We start from the raw sequence: 12,886 nt of genomic DNA, 5'->3' as shown, positions 1-12,886 counted from the left end.
GAACCACGCTATTGTACGCTCCCTTGAATTTCTGCAGGCCGGTAGGAAGCTTCACAGCGCAGCGCCTGATCTTGTGAAACGGCGCAGCCATGCAGGCAGGGCATTCAATTCCCTCCCTATTTTTTGTATACTACTGTCCTTGTGTACATCGTAGAACACATAACAGTAATGATAGCAAACAGATCATTGATTTGGGTAGGCTTGGTGTTTTTATTTAAAATGGAACAACGAGGAAGCTGCTGAAGCTCGTGCCTGTATACAGCTGCTTTATATGGAGATGAAAATTTAACGAAAAAAAAATGTAATGATAAACAGTAGGCTCATAACAAACAACATTTCTCTGAGGGTGCATGGAATATATGTCCCATGCAAGGCTATGCATTGCAGTCCTTACTGCATTAATTATATACACGTACTGCAGGGCATGCAAGTGTATGCAGACACACGCTGACGAAATGACATTTTTTGCTACATACAAACGTGCACCGCACCAATTAAGACGCACGTGTTTGTATAGTCAGGGAACACTCGTGAATATTGATGAAATCACACAGCTCGCTTACAGTATAAAACAAACACAATTGCGAACAATAAAATGCGACGCTGTTTAAAGAGGCGGACCCAGGTTACGAGGATCAGTATGGCATACACACCACGTGTCAAGCTTTTGCAACATCTAAAGAGACTAAATATGGAAAGTTGCCTTTGTAAGTTAACATGACAGTACCAAATGGAGAAGCCACACGAGAGAACAATTCATCGTGGGCTAAAGAATGTGTTTTAAATATTATACACAGCTTTGCAAGATAATATCGACGAGTTTTACTCGTCTAGGTGTGGGAGGTGTAGGCCTGATAAAATGCGATGTTGCTTCAGAGCCTTTCTTTCGTAATATTGCAATTTTATTCAACTCTTTCAAACGCGGCACCGTAAATTTCTACTGGGTGCTCGAACACGGCAAGCAGGTCGCGGGGCAAAATCTTTGTAACATTCTATTACCGAAACAGCGATACTAGCAATGCTTGAGCTGCAGTTGCTGTTTTCTAAATTGTAACCTCCTCAATCTCATCACTGTGATCAGGAAACAGAGAGGAAAAGTACAGCAGTAGTACGTAGAGAAATATTCAATTTCAAGCCCTTTAGCAATATCATCTAAACAAATTGCCAGTTCACTGTTGAATTCTCGATGGAAACAAACAGCTGATCAGGGACGCAAGCTTGGCTTGGCACTGGCTTGGCCGTTCATACAGAGCCAAAAGCCGCTGCAGGAAACTGAATTGCGGATCGTATTGAGACAAAATATTTTATACATTTTTGTTTTCTTTGTTTCATTTCTCTAATTGCTCTTGTGATGGCGTGGACCGCGCTTAGTGATCTAATGTACCGGCGCACTGTTTTTAAGTTTAGTATGGTGCACGATAATACATGATTGCGTGCTTTAATTTAAAAAGGTTCGCGAGTATGGCAGCAACACTGCAATGTCGGGAAGAGTCACGGGGAAGAGGATAGTAGTAGAACCAGTAGCAGCTGCATGCCCGGGTGGAGCGGCTGATGCCCAGATGGAGGAATGTCAACCCGATGCCTTTTGTGTTGGCCGTTCTGGCAGTTCCGCCGACTTTATAGAAAGAGACGACCCCGTCGCTTGTCCTCTTCTCTTTTCCTTCGGGCATCAGCGACAACATTGACGGACGACGTGTTCGACTTCACCGTGCACGTGAGTATAGGTTGGTTTTTCATTCGAGTGAATTCTTGTTCAGATTTGCAACTTGTCGACTTCATCCTGATCACCTGTCACCGGCAATAAGTCACATACGTGTGATATTTAGGTGAAATAAATGATAATGCACATTTTCTGCTCCATTTGCGTGACTTAGCTACACCAGGACATGAGGTAAAGCCTTTGTCGCCTAGCCACTAGCAGGCAAGATCGATCACTCGCATCCTTCAGTTCACGAATCAACGCGCCTGTCTTAAAATTAGTAAGCTGCTCGCAAAGAAATCTTACCGAGGCAATTTTGTTTTCTGTGAACAATGCACCGTAGATTTGTCTTGAATAACAAAAAAAAAACTTGAAAAATAAATGTCGCGACCTTTTAGAAAACGCCGTGTCTAAGAGCTAGACGCGGCATTTTGTAAAAGGTTCATTAAATTCAGTATGTTTTCGTAGTTTCTGCTTGAAATTATTATTGTCTATGAATTTCATGGCCCAATCTTTTGCTTTGGCTGAAAATCTCGGCGGCAAAAACTTTGTTCAGTCTCCCTTTAAGGGCAGGTGTAGATGCCATCATTTCAGTCGCAAATCTTTTTGCTAGTCGGTCGGCTGGTTAACAATAAGGGTACTAACTAGAGTTCCAGATTTCATCAGCAACACATCGTCATGGCTTCATCAGATGCTGCATTTTATACATTCTATCCTCGTTTTTAAATAGGTGTACCGTATGGTCCACTGTTACAGGAAACAAGCGAGCTCATGGACAGTGAGCCATGTGGTGCTAACTGGCAGCGAGGCTTGTGAATGGGACGCATGCGCATAGAATCGGGGTGCGCCCAGTTTTGTCTGCCATTTCTCCGCCTGCACGCATGACAGCATTGGAAAGCGCATCCGTATTTTAGCTGCGCAATTTATCTAGCCCAGTGCCTCCTGCTTCAGGGATTTCCTGTGAGTACAAAAAATGCATGATTTTAATCGTTGCTGCAGTGTTTTGCAAGTTGTCACCGTAAAGCACATCATATTTTTCACATAATGCTCGCTGCAACTAGCAAGTTTCGATGACTCAAAATGCTGTTCAGGTCTGATGTAGCAAACATTTTAAGCTCGTCCTCGTGACCATGAAATATTGGTTTATTAAATAATGGAAGGAAGAGTTGGTATCAGTTGATTTACAGTGTGAAAATGAAAAGTGCGAAGGACCGTGCCTCGCAAGTAAGCCCCGAGAGCATGAGCAGAGAAGTAGCAGATGAGGATGCTCATGCGCTGCATTTCCAAATCTCACCAGCACTAATGCTTGACAGACTGCTGGCCACGCACTAGCGTGTTCTTTCTGAAACAGGACTTTGGCCCTGTAAGCAAGTTCTTGAAGGGCATAAGTAAAACGTAGAATGGGCCCCCTAAATGCACCCATCCTTGAACCATTGGGCTTATGAATTAGTGCCTTTTTCAAAATACAACTATTCTGAGCTATGAATTGTGACAGAACAGTGCACGAAGTTTATAAATGGGAAAAAAGTCTTTAAATGTCCCCTTTATACATAGTGTTCTTGTGATGTCACTTCTGCCGTTGTCGCCCTCTCCCGCCATGCCCGGGTAACTCCCTGGGTACCTACGGCAGTTCACGTGCTGCAGTGCGGTTTGTTGGGGGCTCGTCATCTGTTGCTGTGAACGATGTGGAAGCATTGTGGTTTTTTGTTGTCTTACTTTAACGAGCTCATTGGATTAGGAAGGCCTCGCTCGTTCACTCGATACAAGACCAGATAATCAAGATGTGCGACACATATACCAGTCACGGCGTACACCGGCTGCCCGCCACAACCTATGAGGGCCTATTATCTTGCTTTCACTACAAATTGCCTGGCCCGAAAACAAGTGAACAAGTGAAAGCTCAAAATCTTTCGAGCCGCAATTTTAAGAGTGGATGTGCGAAGCGCAGCTGCTCCCATCGAAAACTAGTCGTGCAGAGCTAGGCAAGTTTACAAGAGATATAATATTATGAATATATTGTCACGGCCTATGCCACCAAAGTAGCAATGCCCCCCCCCCCCCCCCCCAAGTGTTTTAAACAGTGCTGATGTTGAGCTTGAGCCTCTTTGATTGCAATTTGTGGAAATAGTCGAGGAAAATATTATACAAGGCAGATAGCGACTTTGCGTGGTGTGTGCCGCAGTAATGCCAGTCATCACTTTATTTTTCGCGTATGCTTTAACACACTTTTCACTTTGTATTTTGCTTTTGTTGTACGCTAATGTACAGTGGAGTCACTGAACATGATAGAGACCGTGTATGGAATTAATTGACTAATTCAAAAAAATCCTGACGCCCAACTTGAACCAATCGGCTATACTTCAAGGTGAACTAATATTGTTTCCCATTCTTTATAGTTTGTTTCAATGAAATACCAAATCTCCTCGATCGCCATCACGATTTTAACCGCCTTCCTCGCCATCATGATTTTAACTGCGGACAAGTTTGTATGTACAGTATCTTGGTAAGCTATATCTGTTTGCAGGTAAATACTTGGCTATGGCACTTACCCGTAATGAAGTTGCACCTGAAGATGCAAATATTGCAAAGTTTCTTCAAGTAGCTTTTGTTAATCTGCACCAGCCAATTACGCTGGTACTTTTAGGAAAATCGGAATTCGGAATGTGCGTTCTCAATTTCAGGTTATAACTTTCAGCGAAGAAACACCCTAAGCTCTGCTCCCTCTGCGTGGACTACTAAATCAACTTGCCTCACTAGCAGCTCATAATTTCTCAAACTTGCATCGTGAGGCAAAACTAAACGGGTGCAAGCACGAGGAGACAACATGGCAGTTGTAGGCGATAGATTCGGTTGGTGCCCGGGCATGTTGGCGGCGCATTTCGGAAGTGACGAAAAGGCGCTGCGAGATGCACGTGCACACTTTGTATAGTTGCTGTATTGGACAGCAAACTTTTTTTCTTATCTGAGCAGTTTTACCAAAGGAAGCTTCATCATATGGCGTGATAAATGAAGCGAATCCACAGGTTGAACCACATCATAGCCTCGCTGTGCTTTTGTACTTTTTTTAGCTCGCAAAATTTATTTGTACATATAAGTGACAACTTGCCAGTAATAAGGCAGCACTTGTTTCTTTACCATATGATCATCTCCGGTGTGCTGCTGCCTCAATATTTCAAATTCGAAGCATTTACACCATTGTATGCTAACTTTTCCTTCAAAGTGAGACAAGCCACATGTGTATCGTAGATCAATAAGCATGCCAGTTTTACGTACTTGCAAGGTAAACATCAGAAATGCACAGTTGATCAAAAATACTAGTTTAATGGTGCATCTACATAGCAAAGCACCTGTGGCACCTCGGGAACAAGATAATGCCACGTATGTTACAAGAGATAATTAAAAAAGACAGGGGACGTTCCGTGAACAAATAGAAACAAAAATAAAATTGCACGTGGCAGCGAGCGAAGGCGGCAAGGGGGGGGGGAGCCCGTGGGACTTCAGCGGATGAACGTAAGGTGTGTGTTTAATATGTGGAAGAAAAAAAAAATTCAAAATTTTGGCGACTGAAGTGAGGGTGACTTAGTGAGTGCGCTCATGACGAGAGTAAACACGGTTATTATTTTTTTTTTTTTTCAAATCTCTTTTGAAAGCCACAAAAAATCTGTATGTGGTGCAGCCTAACAGAAGGTCCGTGAAGGCAAATTATGAATTCGTCGTTGTACAAAGGCCTTTTTTTTTTTTTTTTCTTCATGCGCATCATTCCCGCCGCGGTGGTCTAGTGGCTAAGGTACTCGGCTGCTGACCCGCAGGGCGTGAGTTCGAATCCCGGCTGCGGCGGCTGCATTTCTGATGGAGGCGGGAATGTTGTGGGCCCGTGTGCTCAGATTTAGGTGCACGTTAAAGAACCCCAGGTGGTCTAAATTTCCGGAGCCCTCCACTACGGCGTCTATCATAATCATATAGTGGTTTTGGGACTTAAACCCCACATATCAATCAATCAATCATGCGCACCATAAATAGTGCTCAAAATTTAATTGCATATGTTGTTTTCATCCTCGCTGTATTCCGTGCTGTTTATGATGTAAAAAAAAAAAAAGTAGCACGCTGAAGTGGTGCTGTTTTTGGGCAACAGTTGAAAATGGCGGGGTGCATGAATGCGGAATACTGCCGCTTACACTCAAATCACTCTTGTGGTCACCTCCCACTGTTTGCAGCATGTGTTGTGTATACACAGCTGCATATTTCCTAGCTAGAAAAATTTGATTTTAGGTGTTTCACGCCATTTTCCATGTAACTATTCCACAATTGCACACACTGATCAGCAGGCTTTCAATTGCGCTGAAGGACACAGGTGCCATAAAATTCATAGTCGATTCTTTCAAGAAACCGTATGTAAAGGCTGAAGCTTCATGCGTACATACACACACACATACCATATTGTTTTTTGTACTTTATGAAAGCTGCGAAGGTCTCATGTGCCTCCAAGTGTAACCTGTCTTATTTATTCTCCATCACCATAAAAGTTTTGTGAGTTTCAAATAAAAGTACTTTGCGTATGGCCACTTTTGGGTAATTTTTTTGTGTAGGTGTTATTTGAGCAGCCTACAGTGTTTACTTTATAAGCCTGTATGTATATGTTGCATTATAAGGATGCAGAATGTGTGTAGCTGTACAATATAGATGAAGTGTAAAAATTGTGTCTATTGTAGTGTTCTTGCAACCAATCTTACCCCCGTATTCTAGAACGTCCCTCCACTCAACGCTTCACCTTCACTTGAGATGGCTGATGGGAGCGCCGTCTCTAAGCAGAGAAAATTGCTGCATGTCAGCAATAATCTGCTGTGATTCTCGAGTAGCGCAGCGTCGCTTTCAAACGAGCAGCGGCACAGTGCTCAACTCTGTCAAGTGAAGGGTGAAAGTCGAGTCGGGGAGCGTTTATGAATATGGGGGTTAGTTTTGTTGTCTTGTTAACCTGCCATTAACACTGGATTGATGCTACTTTGCTCTAGCTGTACAGTGCTCTCCAAGGCTCAAGGAGGCACCGCACGGGGAAGGCTCGGAGCAAATCATGCGTGAGTTTCCTTTCATTGTTACACTATGCATGTAATAAGTGATAGACTTTAATGTATGCTATTTGTATTGTGCAAGTTTTTGGGGACATACAACTTCCAACACTTATATGTTCTGACGAAAATCACGCAAGAATGAGAGAAGCTTGTGCAAAAATTATGCAAGAGTGTAAGAAGCTTTTGCAGAAGTCTGTGAAATGAAGTTTTGAAGTTTTGTGGCAATGTGTCATTGTACAGTGGTGAACAGTCTTGCTCAGCATGCTTGACTGCAGGGCTCCCGGCTGCACAGGCGCATCTACGGAGTGCCTGATGCATGATGGGCCAAATGTCAGCCTGCACACTGGTGCCTCTTATCCCCGTTTGTCTGTTACATCAGTGTCTCTTGTAAAGGGTATCAACTGTGCTACCTTTTTTTTTTTCGAATGTAATGAGTTCTTTTTCCAGATTATTGTTGTTTTAAGGTAGAGCCTCACATTTCTATCAAATACTGAAGATTCCATTTTTCCTTCTAGATGCTATAAAGTCACTCCTTGTGTTACAATAGAGTGAACACTGTTATGAGAAAAGCTACTTTATGGAGTTAACTCACTCCATATTGACTTAACACACAGAATTGGTGAAAACTACACTCCATTCCAGCTGCATTAGGAATAATATTTATTTGCATACTTCTGTTTCTTTTGTTTGTTTGTTGGCTGGAGGTTTGGAGTATAGGGTGGCCAGAGGGCACTGTGTAGTCTTTCTTCATCTTCCCAATTTTGTGAACATCAATTGATAGCCGTATGGGAAGCAGCCAGCATGCTGAAACAGCGGTGCAAGCATGCAAGATGTTCACCATTGCATGCAGTCAGTTGCTGTGAGCAACCTACTGCATACAATTAACTGCGAGTGGTGAACTAACGCTGCACTATGTGTGCCTCCTGCAAAGCTGCAATGGTAAAGTGCCACAATCGTATAGTAACATGGATAATATCGCAATTTGTTTGTTGAATAATTTTGCAACAGAATCAATGGAGTTTTGGATAAATTTGTGTATCTGCCTGGTTCATCAAAGCTACAGAGTCAAATGCGGTATATACTCGCGTATTATGTGTACTTTTTTTGTCAATCCGGACATGTGCGAAGCTAGTAGGAATCGCTGGCCTAAAAGCTCAACTGGGAATATATGTTGCAGGCGCTGTCACAGCTGTCTCAAAGCGGATTGTCATTTGTTTGCTAAGCCTGTTCAAATGCCCCCATTTTCTTGAAGTTCTTCCGAACAGTGCTCACAAAAACCAGTTCCCACGACAGGGTTATACCAGAGAACATAAGTACTCTCCAATAATTGTCGGGAACCCAACGTAAAGTAAGATGCAGACAAGGAAGCGCGATGCCAACACAGTGCTGTGTGTGTCGCCCTTCATGTGTGTGTGTGTCCATTCCTTGTCCCAGTCTTCTATTGCGTTGTGTTCCCTCCGATATCTAACCAACACACCCAAGCTTCTATGCTAAGTCTTATTCAACGCACTTTTCTGCTGGCTCCCATACTGAATATTGCATGTCGAAGAACTCCACGCTGAGGTGCTTAGCGGTAGCACGGTTTCAGTTTTCTTCGGTAAGCTTTATAACAGCAATCTGCCTCGTATATAATTATTGTAGCCTATCACAAGGAACGGTAAAAACGCAATGGCCAGATGGCGAAACCGAAAAAAAAAAATGAGTGCGAAAACCTGCCTCATCTAGTTGATGTGACAGGTCCTTGCACGCGTTCAACATCTGTGCTGTGTCTCGGGAATACATTCTTGCCGTGGAAGAGGTGGGAAGATAGGAGGCAAACCTTTAGGCATTTCGGACTACACATAAACAGGTTTCAGTTTTCAAGTTCGATATTCTAGGGAAAGCATAAAAGTTCATGGAAGAAGGGACCTTGCACTCAGTCCATTTTGTGTAAGACTGCACTCGCCTGCTCGACAAGAGATGTGCCTGACCAGAGCATCATGAAGTCAAATGTGTCTGTGTGTGTGCTGGCAAGGTGGCTCGGGCTGGTTGGGGAGGGCAAAGTATGCGAGCAAAAAGTTTCTTGTAGTAAAGCAGGCTGGCTAATTATACTGGTGAGCAAATTATGTGAGGATGCAAATTGTGCGAGTAAATATGGTATGTACTCTTGTATGTTTCAGCTCTATTGCTACGGATCCTGCGGATCCAACTTGGCATCCGGCAGCAACAAAGACAGGTTCTGCAGGAGGTGCGACAGCTGAAGCACAAGGTACGGCTCTTGTCCGTGCCTCAGCACGCCCAGCCAGCACAGCGCCCCTCTGACCTTCCCCGGCTGCCTGCTGGTACAATTGGAGAAGTGGAGGCAGCAGAGGCAGCTACGCAGAGTAAAGCTGTGGCTGCGGCTTTGGTGTATATTTCTTGATTTTTAATATGCCTATGTAACATGCAGAAATTTAGTACTGCTTTAAGATACTGTGTTTCGGGAAACAAACTAGTCAGGTTATCTCATGAGCCACTGTACTACAGTCGAATATGAATAATTCGTACTCAAAGAGGCCAGAAAATTTGTTCAAATTAAAAGTAGTTCAAAATAATGAAAGTTACCGTAATTACTTGAATCTAACACGCACCTTTTTTCCGGTTAAGAGAGTTCATAAATCGCATGTGCGTTAGAATCGAGTACGAAAAAAAAAAATGAATATGGTCATTCTATATCCATCGCCACTTACAAAATGGCCGCCCCCTACGTGCGTCGGCATGGCGCGTCGGTCATTTCTGCCTATGTGTTTCCCATGCGCGGCACTTCATACGTGTGCTGAGGAGTTCGTCATCTTGTAGTACATTAGCATCGACGGCATGGTAGGGCCGACTCCAAAAACTCGATGAGTGCACCACAATGCTGCTTCTAAAAGAAAAGTCGTCGCATGTGCCGGAACGGACAGAAATCGGGCCGCATCGCAGTCATTCGGAGTTCCCGAAACGTGCGTGCGGGACTGGCGGAAACAAAAGCAGAATATTGTCGACAGCAAAGATTCACGCAAAGGCTTCAGTGGACCACAGCAGGGTCGGTTTCCACAAATTGAACAGCTGCTCGGCGAGTATGTGAATAAGCAGTGAGCGGCACAGCGGCCCGTGACGACAGAACTGCTCCAAGTGCAGGCTATGCAGTTAGCCTTAGAAAAAGGGCTAATGCAGAGCCATTTTAAAGCGAGCAGGTGCTGGCTAACGAACTTTATGAAGAGAAAAGGCTTTTCCCTCCGAAGGCGAACGGGCATATGCCAGAAGTTGCCGGAGGAGTACGAAGAAAAGCTTCAGAGTCTTCAGAGGTTCCTCCTAAACTTGCGGCACAACAACGGCTACCTGCTTGGGCAAATCGGGAATGCCGATCACACGCCTCTTTACTTCGACATGCCTGGTACCACAACCGTCTAGGAGAAGGGGGCGAAGCAAGTTTGTGTACTGACATCGGGCCACGGTAAAACTAGAGTGACAGCAATGCTCTGTTGCACGTCAGATAGGCATAAACTTCCCCTGTTTCATATTTAAACAGAAGACGCTCTCAAAAAGAGTCGTTTTCGCGAGTGGTGTGATCAAGCGGGCCAACGAGAAAAAAGGGTGCGCGTTGCAACCGATGTCTTAGTTTTTTTTTTTTTTTTTGTCGTGGAAACCGGGCGCGCGTTACAATCGAGGGCGCGATAGAATAGAGTAAATACGGTAAACGAGCGGAGGGCTCACCATGCAGTGATGCATGTGCATGGAGAAGTTTTATTCACAAATTACAGGACATCCGTCATTAATTAAAGTAGTCAATACATGTCTGTACACGTTGGCCTTGCTACGAGTCAACAAGTTTTGCGTGCAGTTTGCAAAGCATTTGTACTTCGGCTTCAGTATTCTCCTGGCAAAAGAAGTTGCGCGCGGCAATGTCCAGTGCTGACACTCTTCGAAGACAACTGTGTTTCCACTGTTACCATCTGCGCTGCAGCCGGAGCGTGGCCAGCGCATGATGAGAATGGAGGAGCGTCTCCACCTGGAGAAAAGCAGATCGGCATTCGAGAAAGAAACACTCCGCGGCAGCTTTTTTTTTTTCTCTCTTCATGCGCGGTGTTGAAAGGAGAAGAGTCTCTTCTCTACATAGCCGGAACGAAAAACAGGGAAGCGTGACACCGGCGCGTTGCAGATCGGCATGAGAGAGCCAACTCTCTGCGACAGCTTTTTTTCCCCTCTTTCTCTTCATGCGCAGTGTTAAGAGGAGAAGGGTCTCTACGTGGCAGGGACGGAAAAAGCCGAAGCGGGGCACAGGAATGTCGCAGATTGGCATTTGGCAAACATTCCACCGCAGTCTTTTCTTTCCTTTTCTTCATTTTCTTCTTCAAGCACAGCGATGAGGTGTCTGAAGTGCCACCGCAGGATCGGGCGGGGTGCTGAGAGCGTTTTCGGAGCGCGGTATAGCTTTGATAGGACCACAGCGTCAGTTCGAATTAAGTGTGTTGGAATTAATGAGATTCGACTGTATTTACTATAGTCTGTGAAGTCCGAGTGAACTGTCCTAAGCTAGCAGACGATGTAGGCGGCATCGTGTGTTTGATGGGCAGTGACTAGCAATAGCCTGCTTAAAACAGACATTCAGTAATTTTGTTCATTTATCACCCTATTTCGTGTCCGCTGCGGCTCTCTCTACTTTGAGCTACAGTTCACCCTGCCTTGTGTTAGCCGATTTCTTACTTTTTTAAAAATCTAACATGCACCCAATTTCGCAGTGTGAAGAAAAATGCACCTTTGTTTATTGTAATGAGATTTCTATAGCGACATGCCTCTTTGTTGGCTATCACAGAAAAATATAAACAGCAAATGGTGCGACCATCTAGTGCGACCTTTATTTTTCTATCAGTTTCATCTATGACCAAGATTTGGTCGCTCTAAGGTTGCCTCTTAGTACGCCTTGATCATGTTCATTTATCTTGTTGTTCTCTGCTTACAATGCATTGATTAAAAACATGTCCCAGCTTCTTTTTGAATTCCACATATTTTATCGTTTTTCACCTGTAGAAGCTACTCCTGGTCAACATTCAGGCAAAGACATTGTAACCTCGAAGAAACGTGTATTGGAATTTGAGCGCTGTACAAAGTAATTATACTATTTCATAGCTAGAATCAATATTTATTAAGGGTTATAACAGTGTTGTATTTGATTTCATAACAGCGAAACTGCATTCAGAGAAGGACTCTGAAAGGTTCTCACACTGAGTGTGAGAGGGCTGATGTGGAAACCATTTTAGGTCAAGTGAGTTGAAGTTAGCGTAAAAAAACAATGAAATGTTGTGATGCCCAAAAATTCACGTTGTTGTTTTCAGTGTCCTCTTCTTGCAGATTTTTATCATGAAAACATTTCGATGTGCTGTTGCGTTCACCCCATCTATGCTTCTTGCATTTTTTTACAGTGCAAGCACCTCCTGCAGATTGGGGGACGTGGCCTCCGAGAAATTGGTGTGAATGCCATGAAGGCTGTATTGGTACATGACGTGCAAGTGCTGTACAGCCTTCATGGCATAAAAGGGAAAAGGGCCTTTGTGAACCTGAGGCTCTGTAGATTAGTGACAGGTTAGACTTGTTCATTGTTTTATGTGTGTGTACCCTTGTGTATTCTCTGCACTGCAGTGCTTCATGTGTACTATGGTATTTCTGTTCTTGTATGCAGATGTCATCTGCCAAAAAGCAGGGTGCGACCAGGCGGAGGCCCTCAACTTTATTAAGAGGTGGCTGCCAGGGTCTGGTGATCGCTGTGGGGGCAGGAAGCGGCGCTTCAGAGAAGCATTTGTTGTGGAGCAGCCCGATGATCCCCACTCTCAGAGTGCAGATTATCGGCTGCTCGCGGCAGCTGGCTTCCTGCCCAGCCACAGCAGCCAGGGCCTTGACAGCACCACTGTCACTGTGCCCCCAACGCAACCTGACCTGCAGTAGAGCGGGCCTTTTTTAGTTGTGTATATATATTTTTCAATGTATACATTTTTTGTTGTACCAAATAAATAAAAAAAACGCAGAATAAATAGTCTGCAGACTGTCGGTGGTGCACTGTTCGGCTAGCTTATGCTGATTCGGAAGCACCATCACCATGTTTTAGTTACAAAAAAATGCTCTAAAC

At 44.2% G+C, this 12,886-nt stretch overlaps 1 protein-coding gene across 2 annotated transcripts; it reads left to right on the top strand.

The window, feature by feature from the left end:
* Positions 1 to 1,192: 1,192 nt before the first annotated feature.
* LOC142769170 (uncharacterized) lies at positions 1,193 to 12,791 on the top strand. Of its 2 annotated transcripts, none has more exons than XM_075872141.1 (5): positions 1,193 to 1,714; positions 6,717 to 6,771; positions 8,925 to 9,013; positions 12,186 to 12,345; positions 12,443 to 12,791. In XM_075872141.1, the coding sequence occupies exons 1-5, from the start codon at positions 1,568 to 1,570 to the stop codon at positions 12,703 to 12,705; spliced, it is 714 nt and encodes a 237-aa protein (XP_075728256.1). In that variant the 5' UTR covers positions 1,193 to 1,567; the 3' UTR covers positions 12,706 to 12,791. The 2 variants fall into 2 exon arrangements, with proteins under 2 accessions (XP_075728256.1, XP_075728257.1); XM_075872142.1 differs by having other exon boundaries at positions 1,575 to 1,714; positions 6,709 to 6,771.
* Positions 12,792 to 12,886: the final 95 nt, after the last annotated feature.

This window comes from Rhipicephalus microplus, chromosome 8, assembly GCF_043290135.1.
Source record: "Rhipicephalus microplus isolate Deutch F79 chromosome 8, USDA_Rmic, whole genome shotgun sequence".
Taxonomy (NCBI): Eukaryota; Metazoa; Arthropoda; class Arachnida; order Ixodida; family Ixodidae; genus Rhipicephalus; species Rhipicephalus microplus.
Note: the sequence above shows the minus strand (reverse complement) of the source record. Positions and strands in the feature narration are given on the sequence as shown.

What these genes read in the sequence shown, in the direction of transcription:
- LOC142769170 (XM_075872141.1), top strand. Translation starts at nt 1,568, where the DNA reads ATGTCAACCCGATGCCTTTTGTGTTGGCCGTTCTGGCAGTTCCGCCGA. An exon ending in TGTTCGACTTCACCGTGCAC is followed by an intron (nt 1,715 to 6,716) that starts GTGAGTATAGGT and finishes CTAGCTGTACAG; the next exon opens with TGCTCTCCAAGGCTCAAGGA. An exon ending in GCTCTGTAGATTAGTGACAG is followed by an intron (nt 12,346 to 12,442) that starts GTTAGACTTGTT and finishes TCTTGTATGCAG; the next exon opens with ATGTCATCTGCCAAAAAGCA.